Genomic DNA, 26,960 nt, shown 5'->3' with positions numbered 1-26,960 from the left:
GTACTTATTAACTACCCGAACCTGACCCGACAAAAAAAAAAAAAAATGTGCCTATAGCCTAGGCTATCCTTTGCAGTTCATATTGAGGTAGAGACAATGCTTTCTTATTAACTAAACACTAAAACAAGAAGAATTTGCACTGTATGATATGCTTCAACAAAAGGCCTTTTCACACAGAGATCACGCTAAATTTGCGGGAAGAGGAGGCGTCTTTTTGCCGCAACATGTGTCTGAAAACGAGGTGAAAATTTGCAGGCCTGCTGATCTGTTCACATTATGCGGCATTTTGGGGAGCCAGAAGGCAGGATCAGCTAGTAATGTGACGTGCAACAGGGGCGTGTGGAGTGATAGGCGAAGGCCTTATTATGCGTGGGCCTTCAAGGTCACATTCACTGAGAAACCGTTTAATACTTGTTACTTTCGAAATACTATAGCTCACTCCAAGTTGCATATGCATGCTGCACGTGAAAATGATCTTCTACCCCCATTGCCCGCATTAGCCAATGAAAGAAAATACACGGAAAAACAAGCGAATCAGAAAGAGCCCTTCCCAATGACGCCGAAGGGAAACTGACTACTCATGGCCTCGCCCACCTTGGCTTGTGACCGCCTACAGGAAGACTGGAAGATTTTGCGGCTAGGGGATTGTCTCTCTGCAGCTAGTAGGAGCTAACAGCAAGTTGCCAACATGGCGGGAAAAAAAATCGTGCCTGTTTTATTTCTGACCACCAGCTCACAGCTGTAAGTACAAACAAACTTTTCCACCTAACGTCTGTTACAAAATAGCATGTTCATATTCTTCACGTTAGCATGCATGAAAAGGGTACGAGCTAGGCTTAGGCTAGCCTATATTACAGGAAGCTACACCAGGCACGTAACTGAAGTGTTCTGTTCGCGACGTGTAAAATCAGAGAATGCCTAATAGGAAGGGCTCTGGTAAAATCCATTAGAGGAATGGTCTATTTTCCCGAACGTAGCCTACAGGCCACTAACACGCCAGGTGTAGCTACTTCCATTGATTAGGCCTATTGGAAGCTAATTGTTGCAGTACATAACGCGAACGGAATGCTTCAGTTACGTGCCTGGTGTAGCTACACTCATAAGAAATTGACCACACTACCCAGAGATTTAGCTTGTTGAACCTATAATCTTCAAACCTAAGCGTTAAACCACAAATAATAATATTAGCAACAATATTTTATGCTCAACTAAGTACGGGTATTGTTCTAGTCTAAACAGGGAAAATCAAAAATACCCCTGCACTATTAGGCTAAGTTGCTATCACTAGAGCTCAGGTATTTACACTTCAGTCTAATTTGTCTTCTTGCCATTGACATACAATGATGTTTTGTTTGATTACTTGCTGTTTACTTAGTGTTTTGTATGTCTTCCAGAGCACATCCTCATGTCAGGCTACACAGCTTTCTAGCCTACATTAGGTCATCACGTTAGAAGCAAAGGTTTGTGATCTAACTTTTATTGTTGTGCTAGTTAGTTTCTAGAAGTCTTTTTCTAGTAGGCTAATACAGGTTCTTATGTGCTCGTCAATGTTTTGGAAAGTCAATTCATGGGTTTCTTCAGGTCACTTTCCACAGGTGTATAAAATCAAGCACCTCGATTATGAATGCAGACTGCATGGTGCTTGATTAATACACCTGTGTAAATGGACCTGATGAAACCCATGAATTGCATAACAGATAGAATTGATATTACTGAATGTCTTCTTGTGGGTGTGCTACTTAGTACATCATACACCTTACCACAGTCACTAAAATATTTTTGTTTCCATTGTGCCAGTACAGTTTTGTGAGATAGTGAATGTCCTGTGTACTATAAGTATATTGTAACTTGACAGTAATACACATTTATTTACTTTAGGAACCCAAACAGAATACTTCATGAAAAGTATGAGTATTGATACAAGCACTTCGGATACACCATGGGCATGGGGGCCTGCTACCTCTACTGCCATCAAGCCTGTTCATCCAAGGCCAGCTAGAAGACCTCGGGTTGATCAAGAGGAGGAGGAGGATGAAAGCGACATCTCCACAATAACACCTGATGGCTCCACCTATGGCCCAGCGCAATCAAAGAGCAATGTAATAAAATCATCACAGCCAACGAATGTGTTTTGTGTGTTGTCCCTTCGGATCCCCAGGACAATACAAGCCGAAACAACAACTCAGGCCTTTTTCCCTAAATAATCCCAGCACTATCTTACAAAGGATCTGTAGGCCAGATGTCTGCATTGTCTGGCAAAAAAAGGACATTGTTAATTCTGTGCATAGTTTGGATGTTCTTGTTTTGTGTTTGCATTATTTTAATAGACTGCAATATTACTATTTGTCAGTGTTTCATGGACCACCTAGCAAAAAAAAAAAAAACAGTAGACCTACTTCAACAGTATATTACACAATAGGCCTTCTTACTGAACCACCTTGCTTATTGTCTTTGCACCTTGCTTATGGTGTCGGAGGATTCATATGATTTAAACTGGCATAGGTTACATCAGTGTTGCAGAACTGTTTGGATTTACATACAAGTTGGTTCAATATTGCAAACAACTCATCTATTATATTTTACCACATCTACTTGTGGAACACTTGAGAGAGCTTGCGGACCACACTTTGAGTACCACTGCTGTATGTAAATATAATAAAAAGTTGTTTATAGAAAATTGACCTGTTTTGTATATTTGTTTTAGGAGTTTCATCAGTTTTTGTCCCTTTTAAGCTAAAGGTTTATCTTACCTTTCATATCTTCTGTCTCACAGAGGGCCATAGTCGTCATAGTCGAATGTTTAGTGCATTTTGAAGGGAGTACATTATGCTAAGGCAAACTGGTTCTAATCCTGGGTACAGGGTCATACAGACAACAGGGGTACTGGTGTTGCCCATTTTTCTAACCACATGAGCAATCTCCTTACGAAAAAGTAGTATAGGAATCTTATAGTATTTGGGACAAAATATTATAGTAATCTTATAGGAATAATTGGGACATACTGTAGAAGTACTACTAATAACTCTATAATATCCTGTAACCGCTATAGTTTTTCTATATAGTAGTCTTATAGTATGTCCAAATACTATAGTGTTCCTATAAGATTACTGTAATATTTAGGCTACTTTTTCTGTCATACGTGACGGAAAACAACTAGAGTAGGCTAACCTGCCAATGTCAGGCTATCAAAGCCATAGTTCTCATTACCGGAGAAGTCTTGCAGCACACATTCTCTGCTTCTGTAGGCATTCTGGTACAATTCCAGCAAAATATAGCTAGGTATAGGTTCTTCTTCCTACTCGAATACTAGGATCAAACACATGAAGTTGTATCTCCGAAGACATTTTGTGCAACAGTTTTGACTCGAGTTTTAGCCAGGTTTTAGCACTGTAAAGTTGAATATGGAGCACAGGCAGAATCGGATGAGGACGCACTGGAGGAAGCGTCACAGTACTGTTAGCCAATCAGAGGTGAATTCATTAGCATGTCATTAATATTCATGACTAGAGGCGAAATCCAGTCGTTCCTCCCCGCCCACCTTCCCCACCAAACTAGAACAGCATGAAACAGACGCAGGAGCATTTTTTTCACCAGAACCGGCTCACAGGGCATTCATCAACACTACAGACCACTGCAACATTAATGAAGAAACCATGAGATGAGACCTTTCAGCAAGTGTGTGATTTCCAAAACCAGAACCGACTGCACTTTGGTTAGCTTGCATTTGCTTTGCTGTTGCTTAGAATGTTAGATTCTTGCGATAGATGTCTTCAGACAATAAAAAGTAATTTGGAAGGGAAATTGAAGAGAAGAGTTGCCCCCTGCATTGGCCGTGATTCCCCTTTGAAAATCAGAGGTTCACAGGCTACTGTGGCCTTGGTCAGTGGCGCCGCCAGCCGTAATCCTGTAGCCTATGCACCAGAGGTGGGACCAAGTCACTGTTTGGCAAGTCACAAGTAAGTCCCAAGTCTTAGCACTCAAGTCCAAGTCAAGTCCCAAGTGAATAGAGAGAAGGGCAAGTCGAGTCCAAGTCCAAGTCTCATCAAAGCCAAGTCGAGTCCAAGTCCAAGTCCCAATCTTTTTCAAGTCCTGAACAAGTCATCAGGTACTCTTCACTTAATAATGGCATTATTAGACTATCGATCATAATTTTAACACTTCCATCTAATCCACAGAATTTTTTTTTATAAATACAGATTAAACTACACATACACACTACAGGTGCACACTACACATACACACTACACACTACACACTAAAGGTGCACACTACACATACACACTACACACTACAGGTGCACACTATACATACACACTACACACTACAGGTGCACACTACACACTACACAATACACACTACACACTACACACTACACACACACACTACACATACACACTACAGGTGCACACTACACATACACACTACAGTTGCACACTACACACTACAGGTGCACACTACACAATACAGGTGCACACTACACACTACAGGTACACACACACACTGCGCACTACAGGTGCACACTACACATACACACTACACACTACAGGTACACACTACAGGTGCACACTACACATACACACTACACACTACAGGTACACACTACAGGTGCACACTACACATGCACACTACACATACACACTACAGGTGCACACTACACACTACAGGTACACACTACACACTACACATACACACTACACACTACAGGTACACACTACACACTACAGGTACACACCCTACACACTATAGATACACACTACACATACACACTACACACTAAATGTACACACTACACATACACACTACACACTACAGGTGCACACTACACATACACACTACACACTACAGGTGCACACTACACACTACACAATACACACTACACACTACAGGTGCACACTACACACTACACATACACACTACACACTACAGGTGCACACTACACATACACACTACAGTTGCACACTACACACTACAGGTGCACACTACACACTACAGGTACACACACACACACTGCGCACTACAGGTGCACACTACACACTACACATACACACTACACACTACAGGTGCACACTACACATACACACTACACACTACAGGTACACACTGCAGGTGCACACTACACGTGCACACTACACATACACACTACAGGTGCACACTACACACTACAGGTACACACTACACACTACACATACACAGTACACACTACACACTACAGGTACACACTACACACTACAGGTACACACCCTACACACTATAGATACACACTACACACTACACATACACACTACACACTACAGGTGCACACTACACACTACAGGTGTACACTACACACTACACACACACACTACACACTACAGGTGCACACTACACACTACAGGTACACACTACACACTACAGGTGCACACTACACATACACACTACAGGTACACACTACAGGTGCACACTACACGTGCACACTACACATACACACTACAGGTGCACACTACACACTACAGGTACACACTACACATACACACTACACACTACACACTACAGGTGCACACTACACACTACAGGTACACACTACACACTACAGGTACACACCCTACACACTATAGATACACACTACACACTACACATACACACTACACACTACACACTACAGGTGCACACTACATGTGCACACTACACACTACAGGTGTACACTACACACTACACACACACACTACACATACACACTACACACTACAGGTGCACACTACACATACACACTACAGGTGCACACTACACACTACAGGTACACACACACACTGCACACTACAGGTGCACACTACACACTACACATACACACTACACACTACAGGTGCACACTACACACTACAGGTGCACACTACACACTACAGGTACACACCCTACACACTATAGATACACACTACACACTACAGGTGCACACTACACATACACACTACACATACACACTACAGGTGCACACTACACAATACAGGTGCACCCTACACACTACAGGTACACACACACACTGCGCACTACAGGTGCACACTACACACTACACATACACACTACACACTACAGGTGCACACTACACATACACACTACACACTACAGGTACACACTGCAGGTGCACACTACACGTGCACACTACACATACACACTACAGGTGCACACTACACACTACAGGTACACACTACAGGTGCACACTACACACTACAGGTACACACTACACACTACACATACACACTACACACTACAGGTACACACTACACACTACAGGTGCACACTACACACTACAGGTACACACCCTACACACTATAGATACACACTACACACTACAGGTGCACACTACAGGTGCACACTACAGGTGTACACTACACACTACACACACACACTACACATACACACTACAGGTGCACACTACACATACACACTACAGGTGCACACTACACACACTACAGGTACACACACACACTGCACACTACAGGTGCACACTACACACTACACATACACACTACACACTACAGGTGCACACTACACATACACACTACACACTACAGGTGCACACTACACGTGCACACTACACATACACACTACAGGTGCACACTACACACTACAGGTACACACTACACACTACACATACACACTACACACTACACACTACAGGTACACACTATACACTACAGGTGCACACTACAGGTGCACACTACACACTACAGGTGTACACTACACACTACACACACACACTACACATACACACTACACACTGCAGGTGCACACTACACATACACACTACAGGTGCACACTACACACTACAGGTACACACACACACTGCACACTACAGGTGCACACTACACATACACACTACACACTACAGGTGCACACTACACATACACACTACACACTACAGGTGCACACTACACACTACAGGTGCACACTACACACTACACATACACACTACAGGTACACACTACAGGTACACACTACACACTACAGGTACACACTACACACTACAGGTACACACCCTACACACTACAGATACACCCTACAGATACACACTACAGGTACACACTACACACTACAGATACACACACACTACAGATACACACTACACACTACAGATACACACTACAGATACACACAGGACCTTTTCAAGGCACTTAGGGGGCCTCAGGTTTAATGGGACCTAGAGGGCCCTACATCCAACCACATAATCTTTCCTATCTTGTGTTTTATTTATAAAGTGCGTACAGTGCATACGCATAAAATGGTAACATTTGAACACAACCCCCCCCCCCCCCCCCACACACACACACACAAACACACCAACCCCCCACCAAAATCCCGTATAATTAAGCAATATAGCACGAGTGAGAGTGGGGTTGGTCATGGATATTCCCACGGGTGTTGTTCGGCCGTAGCCACGAGGCCGGAGGCCCACTCTCACTCGTGCTATATTGCTTAATTATACGTCAAATTGTGTCAAATCTTCGCATTGTATCGCGGAGTGATTTATTATTAGCTGTGCAAAGTCTGAGTTGAAATGTCCAGGGATATTCCAACTCATGGAAAGTCTCTCGGCCAATCAGAAACAAATAAATAGTTCCATAGAACCCAATTGTTGTATAATCTTTTTTGTAAACATTATATCGAATTTTATATGTGCATACACATGTAAAAAATAATAACTGACCAAAATAATTGACCAAATGGTCAGTGGTTATATTGCGTGCTATGTCAGTGTGCACCATCCCATTGTAGATCGCTGGTCTGATTTCGTTGTTTTGTCGTCCTGTGTCCAGACTATAAAGCCGGCGGACATCGCCACAGTGCGGAAGCTGGGGAAGCCGCCTCACCTGATCATGCGCATCATGGACGCAGTGCTGATCCTCTCCCCAGCGGCGCCCGGCCTCCTGTACGTACCGCACGGGGAGGCGGTGAGTGTGTTGGACCCCAGGAACCTGAAAGAGCCCGTAGAGCATCTGAGCGGAATCGGTGAAGATGAGATTAACGGGCTGTCGTTCAACGATACGGGCACCATGCTGGCTGCGGGTGACGACTCGGGCGCCGTGAGGATCGTGGAGGTGCAGAACGGGAAAGTTGTCCGCACGCTGCGCAGACACACAAACATCTGCTCATCTGTCGCCTTCCGACCGCAAAGACCGCAAAGCCTGGTGTCTGCTGGACTCGACATGCAGGTAAGGGTGTGTGTGTGTGTGCTTGGGTAATGCCTGTGTTCCATGTACTATGTACGATGTATAGTGAGTCTATGTAAAATGGTCTATAATTGTTGTAGCTTGTATGACATCTTTTTTATGTATGTGTCACCGATGCTCTCTGGTTGCCCAAAGACTTACTTACACTTACTTACTTGCTTACAACCATCACATCATACAACCATCACATCAGCAGACAAATACATCTCAATGCCCACAACTCCAGAGGAACTGTATTCAACTCGACTCCAAACACGAATGATTAGCACTGGTCAGAAGAATTGGCCTGCGCAGATCAGAGCACGGGTCACTCTGCTCCAGAGTCCTGCACAGGTCCATGCCCACACCTGCCAAGTTCAGCACCAGATCCGACCCGTCACCCGTGTTAATATCAAAACCGTTTTGGTTCTCATCCGTTACCCGCCAGCACAGATGCTCAATAGCACACACAGTAAACATGCTCAATAGCACACACAGTACACAGATGCTCAATAGCACACACAGTATAAACAGATGCTCAATAGCACACAGTATAAACAGATGCTCAATAGCACACACAGTAAACATGCTCAATAGCACACACAGTACACAGATGCTCAATAGCACACACAGTAAACAGATGCTCAATAGCACACACAGTAAACAGATGCTCAGTAGCACACACAGTAAACATGCTCAATAGCACACAGTAAACAGATGCTCAATAGCACACAGTAAACATGCTCAATTGACCGATCCCAAGCCCCGCCCCCTTTTGCTATGTCACAATGAGGACTTCGGAGGACCTCGGTCAACCTCGGTCAATTTTGAAATTTCTAGTGGCCATTCGGTATGACAATACGCCAGTTATGCGAATGCTATAATGCTTCTTTTGCGAGTAGCTTAAGTAACTAAATAACTAAAGAGCTCAAAAAGGTTCAAAGATAAGCCTGGGATACTTGTAGAAGTGACATCCGATATCCTGACCGTGTGAAACGTTAACACACATAGGCCTAACTTTGCATAACAACCTTTGCATAACTTTGGATAGGCTGCTACTTTTCAGTAAAGAAATCTGAGTGTGTACGAAAATGTTCCCTTTATTTGTGTTCATAACTAGGCTACACACAAAAACATAACTAAATATGGTTTCCACTGATGAAACGACAACATAAGCCTACGCAAAAAATTATACCTACCTTGCAGGAACTGAACTCGCATATTCATACGATTGGAAGACGCGCAAAAGAATACACCTTCAATCACGTATCGCCTTACACACAACAAGAATACTTTCAGCTTTGCTACCTTGCCATGTTTAACTTGGGATAGAAGACTGTTCACAGAAATAAGCTAATGATCATTTTTTCAACAAACGCAATAATAGCCTATACTGCGATGCATTATTGATGGCTGAACGAGAGATAGCCAATGTCTTCTAAAGATCGAATCATGTGCAGATTCAAAACTATGCAGTCTCGAAATCGCCCATATTAGACAAAGGCTACTACATTGCCCACGTTTAAATTAATTATAGCATAAGCGGGCAAGTCTAGTGCAAGACAAATCACGTCTGCAAACTGCAGATATGTCAAACGTGATAGGCATGGGTTTGAACTCGGAGTGGTTTTTTTTTTCAATACACTTGTATCATGTTTATTTGAACTCTTCCTTCTAAAGCAGCCATTCAAAATAATAAGTAGGCTATCGGCCTACCGAAGAGAAGCTATCTCTCCACCTCCCCAACATGAGCTGCTTGGCTAGTCACTCTCCCAAGTTGCGTGGGAACTTGGATCTGCAGCACTTGGTCCCGTCTTCTATTAATCCTCGAAATATGGTTAGATTTTGTTATGGACACGTCAACACCATATTTTTGCACAGACCTGTTTATTGAATCAGTCACATCTGCAGCAAATAAGGTAAACTACCTGCTCGTGATAACGTGCTAATTGTTTATCCCCAGTTAACATGCATCCCATTAAGATCCACGACACCGGATTTGTTTGTCCTCAATTTGTGGTGTTCCACCTCGTTGATAACAGCAGACATTGTGAATGTGTACATCTGCATACTGAAGGCCTTTCTGGCCTCTGTTTTTTGAATATATCAAGATTACTTGACCCCCAGAAATCCAGCATACACTGTTGCACTCGGCTAAATGGGAGTGCTGTGTCCCCATGTTGAACACGCGTTCTCGCACACTTTCCTGCAAACTTGTCCGACTTAGCAACAGTAACTATGGGACTGACAATGGGAGGAGGGGCTTGGGATCGGTCAATAGCACACACAGTAAACAGATGCTCAATAGCACACACCGTAAACAGATGCTCAGTAGCACATACAGTAAACATGCTCAATAGCACACAGTAAACAGATGCTCAATAGCACACAGTAAACATGCTCAATAGCACACACAGTAAACATGCTCAATAGCACACACAGTAAACATGCTCAATAGCACACACAGTAAACAGATGCTCAATAGCACACACAGTAAACGTGCTCAATAGCACACACAGTAAACATGCTCAATAGCACACACAGTAAACAGATGCTCTGGGAGAGGGTCAGCTATGATTGGTAGCCTCTTCATCTGTAAGCGCAGGTGTTACCTTTGCCCCTAATGTGCACGTCATGGTGTTAAACTTTACTGCTATTAGATACTCCTAATGTGCACGTCATGGTGTTAAACTTTACTGCTATTAGATACTCCTAATGTGCACGTCATGGTGTTAAACTTTACTGCTATTAGATACTCCTAATGTGCACGTCATGGTGTTAAACTTCACTGCTATTAGATACTCCTAATGTGCACGTCATGGTGTTAAACTTTACTGCTATTAGATACTCCTAATGTGCACGTCATGGTGTTAAACTTTACTGCTATTAGATACTCCTAATGTGCACGTCATGGTGTTAAACTTTACTGCTATTAGATACTCCTAATGTGCACGTCATGGTGTTAAACTTTACTGCTATTAGATACTCCTTTACCCCTCGTGCAGGTCATGGTGTTAAACTTTAAGGGCTCAACATGCTTCTACATCAACTCCACGGCGTAGCTATGCTGCCATTCCTACAGCGTCGTGACCATTTTATGGCAACTAAACGTGTGTGTTGCAGGTGCTGCTGTGGAACCTGCAGAAGACTCGGCCGCTGTGGGCAGTGGACCTGCAGGACTCCCATGAGCAGGCGGAACAGGCGGGTCGTCCCGGTCAGCTGTTCAACCCCCCGCTGGCCCACTGCCCATCCAGTTCAACCCCCCGCAGGCCCATCCGCCTCCTCCTGTGGGGATCTGCTGGCCTGCGCTGCCGAGGATGGCCGTCTGCACCTGCTGCGCGTGGGCACAGGGTCTCATCTGGACCACCAGGGGGCGCTACAGGGCCACAGCCAGGGCGCCTCGCAGGCCCACTTCGTCCACTTCCTGCCGCACCCCTACTGGCTGCTCTCCGCCGGCAACGACGGCCTGGTGGCCCTGTGGGACGTCAGCGCTCACGCGCGCCCCCCGGAGGCCAAGGCCAGCAACAGCAGCCGACCGCCAGCCAGCCGCAGGAAAGCCAGAATCAGGCCGAAGGGCCGACGCCCACCAGCCACAGCCACGCCCCTGGGGGAGGAGCATGCAGGTGGCCCAGAGAGTGCAGCCGCGGGGGAGGGTGTGTGTGAGGGGGCCGAGGCGGGTGTGTGTGGGGCAGGCCCAGGGACACAGGAGAGTACCGGACCCGCTCTCAGCTTCACACACACGGACAAAGTGAACTGGGTCTGCCCCGCCCTGCTCCAGGGCACACCCAGCGTGGTGGTGGCCGACCAGAGCGCCGATCTATACGTGTACCCCCTGACCCTCTAGTGCTGCCCCCTACTGGCCGACCAGAGCGCCGATCTATACGTGTACCCCCTGACCCTCTAGTGCTGCCCCCTACTGGCCGACCAGAGGGCCGATCTATACGTGTACCCCCTGACCCTCTAGTGCTGCCCCCTACTGGCCGATCAGAGCGCTGATTTATACGTGTACCCCCTGACCGCGCTCTAGAGTGTGTGTTTATTAGTGAAAGGTAATAAACTGTGGGCTGCAACATTCACAAAGTATTTCTAACAGAAAGAGAGGTGATGAGTCTGTGTGTGTGTGTGTTTGTCTGTGTGTGTGTGTGTTTGTATGTATGTGTGTGTGTGATGGTGATGATGATGATGATGGTGATGACCTGATATGTGTGTGTGTGTGTGATGGTGATGATGATGGTGGTGATGACCTGACGTGTGTGTGTGTGTGTGTGTGTGTGATGGCGGCGGCGGTGATGATGGTGGTGATGTCCTGATGTGTGTGTGTGTGTGTGATGATGATGATGATGATGATGATGATGATGTGTGCCCCTGATGGAGCTCACTGCACCTGAAGTGTGTGCAGCACGAGACTCACCTGCAGCACGAGACTCACCTGCAGCAGAACTACTGGCTCCTGGTCAGTGAATCCTGATTGGCTGGGATCTTAGATCAGTGAGCCCTGATTGGCTGGGATCTTAGTTTGGGGCAACATATCAACCCGTTCAATCTTATCTGACATCACTGGCTTTGAATAAAAACAAAAACTGTGCCTCTGGCAGAAAGCCTTGTGTGTGTTATATTCTTTATGAAAGACTTGTGTGTGTGTTTGTTATATACTTTAGGAAAGTCTTGTGTGTGTGTGTGTGTGTGTTATATTTTTAAGAAAGCCTTGTGTGTGTGTGTGTGTGTTATATTTTTAGGAAAGCCTTGTGTGTGTGTGTGTGTTATATTTTTAGGAAAGCCTTGTGTTTGTGTGTGTTATATTTTTTATGATAGCCGTGTGTGTGTAGTTTTTATGTGTCTTGTGTATTTCAGTAGGTTCTTTGTTCCAGTGATGCTAATTTTGAACAGGTGTAGTATCTCACTGATAAATGATTATAAACAGGTGTAGTATCACTGATAAATGATTATAAACAGGTGTAGTTGTGTGTCACTGATAAATGATTACAAAACAGGTGTAGTGTTAGAGTGTATGTTTACTGTGTATCCATTCCATGACGAGAATATGTTCTAACTAACACACTGTAGGAGTGAGTTGAAAACGTACTCAAGTAGAAGGTTGGTCAAACAGATCTTTGCCACCATTTACTGGATTCACTCCCCCTACGCTACCCTATGCTCCGGAACAGCTGCTGTGTTCCACCACGGTACAGGTGCTGCTGTTAATTTGCATATATAAACATAAAATCTCAAAAACTTGTAATACATTTTGTCTTTGGTATGATGTCATTAATCAACTGGAGAAGTTTCATAGTGATATAAATTATTCCCCCCCCTATTAGAGTGTTGAGCACAACTTTGGCCTTTAATCTAAAAAAATAATTTAAAAAAAATATGTTCCACTCCATCCTCGGCGGAAGACTTTTAGTATATGATTCAGGAGGGTATTAGGACCAATAAAAACTATAAGGCATTTCTGTTGCAATTTTCTTTTTGGGCTAGATTGACTGGCCTAATAGGCCTATTCTAACTTTCGCACTGCACCATGGACTTCTCTTCGTCATTCACACACACAGAACTCAAACACGCTGAATTAAATGCCCATGGCTGCACATGTCATTTTACATTAAGTCGTCCACTCTCAAGTGAAGGGAATAGGCCTACATTTCTTGCACATCAGACTGCCAGTAAGGCTCGCAGCGAAGGACGTTGCTGAGCACGCCCACATACCGTTTATCTAATGTGGCGCAGGCGCAACACAGCACCGAACACTTGGTAGACGCGGTCCCGTTCCCCAACGCCGCACTCTCTACAGGTGAGACACTCTACACGTTTAACTTCAGGCTCTACCGCGGTGCGACGCCAGCCTCATAGATATTGGAGCCTATCAGGTAAAGCAAGCCTCTACTTCAGACTCACTGACGAACACGTGGTAGACGCGGTCCCATTCCCCAACGCCGCACTCTCTACAGGTGAGACACTCTACACGTTTAACTTCAGGCTCTACCGCGGTGCGACGCCAGCCTCATAGATATTGGAGCCTATCAGGTAAAGCAAGCCTCTACTTCAGACTCACTCGGGAAAAAGTTTGATAAAACAATTCACATTGTGGATTTCATAATTGTGATATGTAGATGGAATAGACGCATTAACATTCATTTATCTGGACCACAAACGAGCGCTTTCCTTTATAATTTACATTAAATCCGTCCAAATGTTTGGGAAAGTTGTTGCGTTGTGTTCAGCCGCGCAAGAGGGGCGATGTGGAGGCGTTTACCTGCATGCTGGTTAACTCGGTGTCCTCAGACTGCGCAGTAAAGTTTGCCCTTCGTAGGCCTCCGAAAACCTCGCGGACATGTTGAGATGGGGTGGGGGCCAGGAGATTCAAATGGAGAAGTTTATGTTTGCGAGCTTTAACAATTTAAAACCCAACGGTTTATCCATTGTGGCTACTTTCATCTCTGCAGACTCTTTAAAAAGTAAGCTACTACCAGTCAGCCATTCAAGTCCTTTGTGTATCTTTATGTTACAATCCTGGTCCTTTTTGGGACAAAAGTATTGATCATAGGCCAAGTCATCCCACGCAGCTATTGATATCTGACGACACGCTGACAGGGATCCGATTGGCACGATTGCATTCATTCCTTAAATGTGAACAAACATTACACTACCAGCACACACACGTTTATTACATTAAGCACATTGGAGGCTCCACTTAGATAGATAGACAGATAGATAGATACTTTATTGATCCCCAAGGGAAAATTCAACTTATTTACCATGATCCCTAGCCTGGCGAGCCAGACCCACATTAAAATGTAGGGTCTGGGCACTCACCGTTCGCAGTGCTCAGTCCGAGGGGCGGAATAATCAGTTGTCTTTCAAATTCCCTCTGCAAGCAATAGGACGCAATAGGATATTTGTTTTCAAGTAGCAGGGAATTCAAGCCAAACTGTTGAAGCTCTGCCACCAATCATTATGTTAAGCCCACCAAACGACTCTATACACAATTTCAATGCCCTGATTAAGTTTCGATTTCTGGAGCTCACAAGCCAACGGAGAGTTGCTAGACTAGCCCTGGCAGCAAATGTAATTGTAGCCCTGCTGGGGCGCGTCTAGATTTCTAGGCTACATGATCCCCCCCTAACTCAGTGATTTTCAACCAGTGTGCCGTGAGAGATCAGGTGTACCGCGGGAAATTGTCCAATTTCACTTAATTGGTCCTAAACATTAACTATTTAGTTGTTGCAAAGTAGGCTAGGATATTGTTGAGTAGGCTATCTGTGCCTGCAATGTAGCCTTGAGAACTGGCGGCGAAAATGGATATTAGAAAGCTACAGTGGGCAGTGCTTCGACTTGGCCAGCTTCACTCGCGGTCCATGCGGTATCACGCGACTTTAATTTGTATTTTTCCAGTGAGACGCTGCAACAACCCAAACAACCGGTAGATGGCTCAAGTGAGCAGGGTGTCTCGTAAAAAGAAATGGAGCCTGGAAAACCCTACACAGACTTCACTACAGACTTTAGCAGACTGGTTTAGAAATAATGTAATAGCCAGAAATATGCCTGCCCTGCCCTAATAAAGAAATATTTGGTTAACTGCGAGTGAATCCCGTTTGCAGCCGTAGACGCAGGACAAATGAAACATTCTGGTTTTCTCCGAGTGCAACGATGATAGACAGACATCATTTGGAGTATTAACCTCCGTTGCTCAGCCAAATGCCTTCCTGTTACGTCCTGTTATCACGGAGTTACAGGCGATAAACGATTTTTGATGGTCACAAGTTTACTTCATTAGGGACTGTTCGTTATTTATTTAAGGGGCTACCGGAGGAGTTTTGGGAGCATTAGTCCAAAAAGACGTGACCCTCCCTCGCCAGCAATACCTTTTTCTATGACCCTCCAAAGTGATTATGAAAGAATCACTGTGAACTTTTTCCGGGTTTATCGCCTACTGTATTTTAACGTTTTCACATATTTGGCCATAAGCCGTTTATCATAGGCTATCACGAAACCAAACTACAAAGGCGAACACTTTAACAGGGGGAATTAATTGGGCATGAATCATGCTGAACGCTATTTCGCTACCTTAGAATAATAAGGTTCTATCTGCGTTTTGAGTAGGTAGAACCGGGATGATTGAAACGGGGACGAATGAAACATTCCGGTTTTCTCCGAGTGCAACGATGATAGACAGTCATCATTTGGACAAAACATGGAGCATATTAACCTCCGTTGCTCAGCCAAATGCCTTCCTGTTACGTCCTGGTATCACGGAGTTACAAGCGATAAACGATTTTTGATGGTCACAAGTTTACTTCATTAGCGGTTTATTTTTTTGGATTATTAAAGAGTGTTTTTCATTTAAAGGGTTGACTTCGTGCTTATTCAGTAGAGCATGTAGTGCTCTCCCCAATCCCAGACGTTCACATTGCATGTTTGTTTGTAATGGATGCAACCGCGAGATAGGCTATGCATTTGACAATGAGTTGTTAACAGAACCAAGACCTATAGCCCAGCAGCAATCTAGTGACTGATCGTTATTTATTGAAGGGGCCACCGGAGGAATTTTGAGTGCTTCAGTTGGAAGTTGCATGACCCTCTCTTGCCTGCTAGAAATTGTTCAATGACCCTCCGACAGAATTGTTAAAGACATGACCTGCCAATTGTCTTCCGCCCGCGCCACAGCCACACACTTTGTGATAACGTTCTTAAATCAATCTTTCCCGTGAGCTTGCATACCAGTCCTTCCTTTTCAAATGTGTTGCGCCTGTTTGCACAATTTCACAAATAATCATATGTGATTAATAGTATGACAAATAATCCCTGTGCACGGGGACCGAAACAATGCATGCCAACTTTTTCCGTGTTTATCACGTATTTTAACTTTCCCCGCTGTCTTGCCGTTTTAATGTTTTCGCGTAGAATATCCCATATTTTAATACTCTCATAACAGCCCTGCCATCGGGCCTGTCTCTGTGTTGCTCTGTTGCTACCCCTTGCCCTTCCAACGAAACAGATGTCTTCAAATAATCGTTTTCTTTGCTTGAAGGCGAACTTAGAGTGATGTTAACCTATTTAAGTTTAACGGCGCGATTGTCGCGAAAGCACGATTCATTGGCGCTTGCATGTTCGGCCTTATGTCTACGTGCGCACCTGAGGCTACTCGGCTGCAAGAGAAATAATTTCCCCTGTTTGTATGTTCACTGCAAGTTGGCCTACCATAACTTACCAACTCTGCACTGTAGACTGGCTATTTATATTTTTCTGTGAAATAAGCAAATGTATTTGTTCAACTTTATGAAGCAGAATTACGCATAGGGTACTTGGAACATAATACATTTGACAAAGGAAAGATGAATGTTGCTAGTGACAAAATATTAACTTTCAGTGTTTTACGATGTCTTTGTCATGGGGAAGTGTTTTTCCCCATGCATTTATTCTAGGTTACTGTCAGTGACTGCCGTGAGAGAAGCGGGTTCTGTGTTTCGTTCATGTCAGTGACTGACGCGAGAGAAGCGGGGTCTGTGTTGTGTTGCGTTGCGTTGCGTTAATTTATTTTCATTGGGCATACCGTGCCGTGCCGTCCACAGCTCTTCAGTTCTGACAAAGCCAAAATTACTCCTTTTGAAACAATGAGTGCAGGAAGCGCGTTTGTATGGTTATATTGCTTGACGGAGGGGGGGGGGGGGTGGTGTCCCAAGCAGCTTTCAGCCATAAGGCTACTTTGAGAACATTTCAATTCACCCGACACTAATATTCAAAATGTTGAAAACTATTTCGGCATAGCCTATAAAGCAGTTTAATTAAATGGAATGTTAGTTGTAAACAAATGAGCTACTTGGTGAGGCTTGGCCTCACAGATGCGCTCGTGCCTTAGATGGCAGGAAAAATCTTCACGATAGGCCTATTAAATAACCACCCGATTCACGTTGGCTGGGGGGAAGGGGGGCCATCAGACAATTGTGCCCAGTTAATCCGGCCCATCCCCCAAAAAATCCCACCTTCCCACCTCTGACAGCTTAAAAGAAGTCAAGAGGACTCCTTACTCACAGACCTATTCACAAACCTGCTGTTTTGAAATCCTATGCAGCTACAGGAGCTTCCAATCGCGAGGAAGCAATTTTGCATTGTAGGCATAACTAACATGCAATAACGCCGCCAACAACAACCAAAACTAGGCTAATCATTGTCAACATGTACATTAAATGTAACATTATTGTGAATCAAATTAAAATGTTCTCTTTTGCAAACGTAGGCATAGTAACAGAATAATTTAATAATGTTACAAAGATACTACATCAATCCGTATGTTTCATTGGGCCACTAGGCTATTTGTTTTGCCTTGATTCATTTAGGCTAGGCCTTTTTATTCAGGGGCCGTATTCACAAAGAATTTTAAGGCTAAAAGTAGCTCCTAACTGGCGAATTTAGGAGCAACTCCTAAAAATAATGGGCGTGGCACTCCTAACTTCAGGACTCCTAATTTTTTCACAAAAAGTAATTCACGAAGCATTTTAGACCTAAAAGTAGCACCTAAGTCTGGGACAGCTTAAGTCGAGAGGACTCCTAACTCACTAAGACCTATTCATAAACAGCTTTTTTGTGGCATTTTACGTTGCGATGTTTTGAAATAGCCTATGCACAACAGGAGCTTCCAATCGCGAGGGAACAATTTTGCATTCATAAAAGGGATGCAATAACGCCACCAACAACAACCAAAACTACTCATTGTTAACATGTAAATGAAATGTAACGTTTCATTGTGAATCAAATTAAAATGTTCTCCTCTTTGCAAACGTAGCCTAGGCATATGGTGACAGATTAATTTAATAATGTTGCAAAGGTAGGCTACTGCATCAATCCATAGGCCTATGTTTCATTAGGCTACTAAGCTATCTGTTTTGCCTTACTCTTTATTCATTTAGGCTAGGCCTTTTTATTCAGTTATTAATCATCTTCCGTCCTTCGCACTACTTGTGTAGCGCACGCATTCTCCGACCTGTCACCTGTCAGTCATCATCGGAAGAGAGGTGTTGGGAATTCCCGCGTTACAATCGTCAGCCAATCAAGGTGGTCACTTCAGTCAAGCTCGTGCATGAGTAATGACGTCATCCATAGCCACGAAGACTCACTCCTAGTTTAGGAGTTGTCTGAAAGGCTTTGTGAATAACTTTTAAGAGAAAACTCCAATCTAAAATCTGTAAGTGCGATTTAGGAGTAGCCTACTCCTAGTAGTAAGATAAAAGCCTTTGTGAATAGCCTACGGCCCCAGTTATTCATCATCTTCCGTCCTTGTGTAGCGCACGCATTCTGAGACCTGTCACTCATCATCGTAAGGGAGGTGTTTGGAATCATGCCCGCCAGCCAGCGTTACAATCATCAGCCAATCAAGGTGGTCACGCTTGCCCATTTACCCAAATTAATGTTCGAATATTACTGATGATCATTGTTATTTAAGAACATGCAGTGTGCGTAGGGTACCAAAAACATCTTGCTCGTAAAAAAGCATCATAACGCACATTCTGGCGGGTCTGTTATTTACTGTAGGCTGCGCAAACCACATGCCTTTATTTTGGGCAAGCCTGCATTCATTCAACCTTTATTTATTCTCGGAGGGTCATTGAGGGAAGCCCTCATTTTCAATGAAGCCGAAATTACAGAAGCGAAGCAAAGCGCCCCACAAACAAGACAACATTCGAGGCCTTCTGTTGAAGAATTTTATATAAAGCCTGCGCTGACAGTAATCCTCCTGCCCCTGATAGGCCTACCACAGCTGTGGATAGTGTGGAATGTTCAAGTAATAACCCAATCCAATGTGTGTCTCAATTGTCCCCCGCTGACCACCTCACACATTTCTCTAGATTTTGCAAAGAACTTACATGACACAATGTCATAAAATATGCCAGTTTTAGGACACAGAATAATGTTTGTAATGATGCCAGGTATTGTCGAAGGTGCATGGTGAAGTGAAATTCTTACTTTGGAAAACAAACATTTGCCGATATCATCGCCGATCATCAGAATATTGCAACAGATTCTGTGTTCTGGACTGTAGGTAACTTGTTAAGCCAGTGGTTCTCAAACTTTTATTTCATTCCCCACTTTGATCAAGGGGCATGACTGATGATAGTGGAGATAACGTGTTATCCCGAGGCTTTTGCAAGTCAGCATCTTCGACGGTAGTCTATTAAAAATATAAGTTTTCAATGTCCTAAACGGAGAGCCATACTTTATTGTTTTTAACGATCTCTATGCTACTCACAAAAATGTAGGCATGGGGACATGATGAAGTAGGTTATCCAACTGTCGTGTGTTAAATTATTGTGATTACGAGCCAGTGGTTTTCAAACATTATGCGTGACTCGGACATCTAACTAAATGCAACAGGCTCATATCGTCCTCGCATTCGCAAAAAGAGGACCAGTGTTTTGTCAAATTGCAAATAGCTATTCGTTTTAACTATTTTTTTATGATGGTAGCCTATACAAAAAGCACTTCATACTATCTTAATCTTGGAATATGGGGAGGGAAGTGGCGCGTCTGCAGTCAGCCAAATATGAATGTAATTCTGTGGCATAAAGCAGATGTAATTGTTTATTGTACAGAAAAATAAAAATGACATGTCAAGCAGTCAATTGACTACATTGCAGTCAAGAAGTAGGGCAAATTAATTTACGAAACCAAAACGTGGGTCATAGTTGTCTAAGCCTCTATTGCGTAGCCTGTTAAAAACGTCGCCAGATAGTATTAAATCGGCAACAACATTGTTTTCTGCAGAAGCCTACCCAAGGCTACAGATTAATTCTGAACAGTTATTTCTCTACTGGCTCAATTATCACACCACTGTTTTGATTTGCGTAGTTGCGTTAACCCCAACACTGACAATAATGTAGACGGCACATTTCGATTTTCGTGTAGTCAAGCCTTAAGCACCCAAGTAGCCTAAATCGAGGTAATGTTTAATTATGCATGATTTATTTTGTTATTGAATTCGTAGGCTGGGATTACTCTCGGCAACAATTATGTAAGGGACGGCAGGCAGAGCGACGCACAGTGGCTGAAAGTGGTACTAAAGCTTCACGCAGCTTCACGCCGCGTAATGCGCGAATGAAGTGGTCATTTGAAAGCGATGCCCACTGTAGATACGCATTTGGCTCCAGAACATAATCATGATATGGCGGCGACAATCAAGGCCAAAGAAGTATGGAGCTAAATTTGTCTCAATCAGGCTTGGAATTTCACCATTCTGGGGGCAAGGCCACTTGGCCTTCAGTTGGGCATATTTGGTGGGGGGCACAAAGGCCCCATGTCAGGGCCCCAAGGCCAAAGTTAACTATACAGTAGTAGGCTATAAAAATGATCAAAGTTGTATTTAGCCTATTCACTGCAGTAGACCTGCATCACTGTATGAAACATTACAAAAACATGAAACATGACATATTACATAGAACTGTAAATCATCTGATCATCTAATATTTACAGATATATAGGCTATATATAACATTTATTTTATATTTGGCCTGTTATGAAATCATGTATTGAACAATTTAAGCACAGCTCAGCTTTAAGAAACTCAAATAGCCTAGATGCATGCTTAGCATTTTGTGATCATTAATGCTACTTTCACATACTCTTAGTCAGCTGTCCTCTGATTTACCAATATCTAGGCGATATTTGTAACATTTATTTTGTATTTGGCCCGTTATTAAATCATGTGGAACAGTGCAAAAGCCAAAATTTGGAGACATCCATGGATGTCGAACTTTACTGCAAATTCAAAACTGGATTACTCTGGAACGGCTAACTGTACAGGGGACTGCTTTACACCTTTGTGTTCGGTAAGGTCTCCTGTTTATTCTGATATATGGTTTGTCATGTGTTAAAAGAAGGGTTCGTAAAGTATTCCACCGAGATGAATGGGTAGGGAGATCATGGGACGCAAAACCTTCAGTAGAATGTATGATTAAATTGAATGATATTATTTACTTTTCTCGCGAACCGTTCAACACAGCAATTATCGGCTAACATTGTTTAAAAGGTGAGAAAAAGCTCTTTCATGTGATACTTGTGATGTCTGTGTGATGAATAGGCTACGTCGCGAGTAGTTCAACTGAAAAAGGGTGAATTTGGACGCACTTTCTTTCTTGCGCTGTCACTTTCTCCACTGCGTAAAAGACTAAATTAATTTGCGCTGTGAATGCCAAGATTATTTTGACAGGCCACAGGCTAAATAAAAATCGCTATTAGTAGGACGCAAAGCAGAATATTGAAAGAAGGGGGCACCAAGGCCACCGTGGCCTGTAAACCTCTGATTTTCAAAGGGGCCTCACGGCCAATGCAAGGGGCTACGACGGCCATGGCCGTCGTGGCCGCCGTGAAATTCCTACCCTGGTCTCAATAATATTTGTATATGTGCAGAGGGGGATCCACAAATATTTCTTGACTTGCATTTGTGTTTTGACATCCACAAATAAAAAAAAAATAAAAAAAATCATTTATAACTTGTAAATTGGTTTTCACAATTGTAGATGTGTATTTGTAAACGAAATGGCATTGGTAAAACTGAAAATTGCCTTTGTGAAATCTAATTTTGCATTTGTGGATCACCAGCACACACAGTTTTCGTTTTCGCATTTGTGGATCAGCATTTGTGGATCACGTATTTTTGAGACAAACTTTGCGGCAGAGAAGCCACCCAGATCCACAAGTAGCCTGCTGACACTGTCTAATCCAGTAGATGGCAGTGTTGTTCTATGGGACTCGTAACCAAAGATTCTTTGCTCATAACACACAGAGCTAGCGAACCTAGTTCTTAAATCTAACAAGTTATGCCTTTTACAACAAGCTTTTTGATGGATAAGTGGTGTTTAATTTCCATAATCTTTGTTTAGTAAACGCATAAAACTGTCAGTTTGCAAGCGAAATCAAGAATTACGATCTTTGAGTTTGAGAAATATTTGTGGATCCCCCTCTGCGCATACATGTATGCAAATATTATTGAGACAAATTTAGCTCCATAAAGAAGCAACGGGTGTCTCTGATTGACGGCAAGTGTCTACACGACTCTGGGTTTTTTGAAACCGGTGAATTTATTTGATCGGTTAATGGCCTCCTTACACCAAACAACTTTGACAAGATTTGGGAAAGATTCTTAAGAGTGGAGTCTTTTGAATAAAGCTTGAATGGGAGGCATTAGTTAAAAGACTACAATCTTTCAAGAATCTTTCCCAAATCTTGTCAAAGTTGTTTGGTGTAAGGGGGCCATTAGGTGTTTGCCTCAAGCAATATGGCCGCCGATGACTGCTAGATAAGTAGGCCTACTTGAAAAGGAAAGATGCAGAATCTGAACTGATCTGTAAACAAATGAGATTACGCTGTGTGGAATTCTGTTACATTTTTAGTTGATGGTGTGCTGCTGTACACGGCCCTCGTATACCAGGAGCCTCCGCTCATCACCAAGATCAAAAAGGAACTGGATCAGCTTTTAAAGGTGATGCTGCTCTCTGATGTTGCCCTGATGAACTCAGGAAAGGTCCTAGGTCATACTATCTACATGGTAATGTGGGGAAATGTTTGTTTGTGTGGAGACTGAAGTCCACCACACCGAGGACATCATGCCTCCCTCTCCCTCTTGTCAGCACAGCAGCAGGAGCATCAGGCTGAGTTAAGAGAATCAGCGCAGAATGGCCCTCACCAGGATCCTGATTGCTGGAGGGCTGCTACTCTGCCTCTACACACTCTGCTCCTCCACAGCAACGGCAGAGCCGTAAGTGTGTGTATATATATATCACACACACACACACACACACACACACACACACAGCAACACCAGAGCCGTGAGTATACACCCCCCCCCCCCCCCACACACACACACAGCAACACCAGAGCCGTGAGTATACACCCCCCCCCCCCCCCACACACACACACAGCAACACCAGAGCCGTGAGTATACACCCCCCCCCCCACCCACACACACACACACACAGCCACGCCAGAGCCGTCAGTATACATACACACACACACACACACAGCAACGCCAGAGCCGTGAGTATACATACCCCTTGTCCACACAGATCACCTCTTGTACCTCCTGCTGAGGCTAGCAAGGGGCATCTATCAGGTGGAGAGGGTAGTGGGGGCATCTATCAGATGGAGGGGGTAGTGGGGGCATCTATCAGATGGAGGGTAGTGGGAACCAAATGAGAGATAAAGGATGCTTTGTGGTTCCCTTTTGGAGGTGGGATGTGTAGTCTTTGGCACGCGGACAGGGTTCCGTGTAGTGCTGGGCGGTATCACCAAAAATGTATATGACGGTTTCATGGTATATGACGGAATTTTTTTTTTTTCATGCCTAATCAGGTGTTCAGCATTTTCTACTGAACAGAACAGAATTCATGTGGATGTCTTGTTAGCCAACCATGACAGTCAGGATCTTTACTAGCCAGCTAGTATTGTTCAGTTCATGTCTAGAACATTTTTATTTTTAAGGTGAGATGAATGATCCGATCGCCTACTAGCCAAATAGTTACAGCTGTGGAACAATCTCTGTGGAAACTATAGAAATTTTGTGCCGGGAAATCCCTTAACGTTTTTCCTTAACTAAGGAAACCATTTATGGTATTCCGTGCAACACCCTTAAATAAATCCCTTACTTAAGGAGAAATTAAGCCTTAAGGAGAAATTGAGCCTTAAGGGTCACAAACAGGGGTCCTGTCTGAAACAGTGTCGTGCGGTGCAGCGTTCCGAACGTTGTGTAATCAAATGCACCGGTATGGCGGTATATTAAACATTCATATCATAACGAAAATATACACCGGTATTCTGTGAACCGGTATACCGCCCAGCACACCTGCAGTATACATGGAACTAGTGCTATCTCCTCATTTGCAAGCATGAGTGGCATTAAAACATCCCCTTAGTCCTGGGCTTGCCAACCTTTTTTGGCAGGTGAGCCTATTTTGATGTCACAAAATGTTGGCGACCCATATCACAATATGAGCGCGCATCTCATCTCTGGTGTAACATCCAGTCGAGAGCGGTACTTTGATTTTTAAGCACATCAATCAAATATGTCATCCGCGCTGTCTTAAGTTTATTTTTACGTTGCTAGTACATACTAGTTTCAAGAGGTTTTTATAAATATATATTCTTATGTAACATGCTAGTACATTTTAAGATGCCTTATACTCAGCCGACCCCCATTTGAATTTCAGGCGACATGGGGTCCTGACCCCAAGGTTGGGAAACGATGCCTTAGTCATTTAATGGTCATTTAATCTGTACGAATGCTCAGAGGGGGTGTGGGGAAACACATTGCATCTCTGTAGGTCGTTCCTGGTGACCTTCCCTGCCCAGATGAGGTCAGCATCCGAAGCCAAACTGTGTGCCAGCCTCCAGAGTCCTAACGAGACTCTGCACATGTCCATATATCTGACCACCGGAGACGAGAAGAAGATGCTGCACCAGGAGACGTCAGACACAGACTTCCACCGCTGCGTCCACTTCCAGGTCAGTAGCCGGGCCAGGTACATCCACACCTGCAGGGCAGGGGCCAGGTACATACACACCTGCAGGTCCAACTACAAGCACAGGTAGACTGGGCCACAGCGTGCACTCCTCAAGCTCCAGATACGTAGCTGTGTGTGTGTGTAAAATGAGCAGGTGATTGTGCTGCCCCCTTCTGCTTAGATGTAGAGTGGCCACTCTACCTGCTGTAGGTTAGCCTGTAGTCACTATCTGCTGTAGGTTAGCCTGTGATTGTGGTCACTACCTGCTGTAGGTTAGCCTGTGGTCACTCTACCTGCTCTAGGTTAGCCAGTGATCTTGTGTTTACTCTGTTGTTGAACAGGCCCCATCGGTAAATAAAGACTCTGTGCAGAGTATCAAAGTAGAGGTCCAAGGTCGTACATCTCACTGGACTTCAGAGAGTCGGGTGAAGTTCAGGCCAAAACCTGATCCTGTGACCTTCATCCAGACAGATAAACCCATATACAGTCCAGGCCAAACAGGTACGTCCTCCTATAGACGCTTGCATGTACAGCTCAGGCCAAACGGGTACGTCCAGTCATAATAGACGCTTGCATGTACAGCCCAGGCCAAACGGGTACGTCCAGTCATAATAGACGCTTGCATGTACAGCCCAGGCTAAACAGGTACGTCCTCCTATAGACGCTTGCATGTGGTCGCAGAGTCAGTTGTTGTAAACACCCAGATGGTCCAGTTCAAGGTCTGATTCTAACTCTGATTCTCACTTGCAGTGCATTTCAGAGTGGTTACCATGGATACGGAATTCATTCCCCTTCAGCAGAAGGTGAGTCCTGCTGAGTTTTCTGACTGTTTGTGTAGTGAGATAGACGTCCCCTCAGGAGCTGTACTGTAGTGAGGTAGACGTCCCCTCAGGGACTTGTGTAGCGAGGTAGGCGTCCTCTCACTTGAGCACCCATCCAAAACAAAAAACACGAGCTCCATGACGCGCAGCCTTTATTTACTTTACTTCCTATAGCAGGATTTAGTATACATCTATTAAGTAGCGTATTCTAGTCGCCTCCGCTAATACGATTAATGATCTGCCATTCACAGTGGGGCATGTTCTTCCCTGCACACATGTAAAATATGTTAAGCCTACATTTATTCTGCCTCTCATTGGTGCTTAATGGTGTCTGTTAGTCACTTAGGGCGGCGCAAACCAGAACTCTGGGTATTTCTCATATGCATGTTTCTGATATTCTAATTGACACATACTGCCCATGTTCTGCTCTTGACTTTAAAATAAGAAATGGCAGATTTTGAAGCTGCTCTGCC

General features: G+C 44.0%; 2 protein-coding genes across 9 annotated transcripts in view; both read left to right on the top strand.

Moving 5' to 3' along the window:
• Positions 1–7,694: 7,694 nt before the first annotated feature.
• Positions 7,695–12,024, top strand: LOC121706933 (WD repeat-containing protein 53-like). Its single transcript, XM_042089084.1, has 4 exons — positions 7,695–8,183; positions 11,304–11,433; positions 11,531–11,803; positions 11,873–12,024. Exons 1-4 carry the CDS (start codon positions 7,695–7,697, stop codon positions 12,022–12,024), a joined length of 1,044 nt encoding a protein of 347 aa, XP_041945018.1.
• Positions 12,025–13,808: 1,784 nt separating this feature from the next.
• LOC121706381 (alpha-2-macroglobulin-like protein 1) overlaps positions 13,809–26,960 on the top strand; it is a 38,757-nt gene continuing 25,605 nt past the window's right edge. The window contains exons 1-6 of one of the 8 annotated variants that reach the window (XM_042088056.1): positions 13,809–13,971; positions 23,561–23,649; positions 23,798–23,925; positions 25,487–25,667; positions 26,008–26,167; positions 26,417–26,469. In XM_042088056.1, the coding sequence (XP_041943990.1) occupies positions 23,843–23,925; positions 25,487–25,667; positions 26,008–26,167; positions 26,417–26,469 (477 nt within the window). In that variant the 5' untranslated portion in view covers positions 13,809–13,971; positions 23,561–23,649; positions 23,798–23,842. Of the gene's footprint in view, positions 13,972–14,085; positions 14,205–23,560; positions 23,650–23,797; positions 23,926–25,486; positions 25,668–26,007; positions 26,168–26,416; positions 26,470–26,960 lie in introns of those variants that run through there. The other 7 variants (XM_042088062.1, XM_042088059.1, XM_042088058.1 and 4 more) reach the window with 7 other exon arrangements.

This window comes from Alosa sapidissima, chromosome 4 (assembly GCF_018492685.1).
Source record: "Alosa sapidissima isolate fAloSap1 chromosome 4, fAloSap1.pri, whole genome shotgun sequence".
NCBI lineage: Eukaryota > Metazoa > Chordata > Actinopteri > Clupeiformes > Clupeidae > Alosa > Alosa sapidissima.
This window is presented reverse-complemented; position numbering and strand designations above follow the sequence as displayed.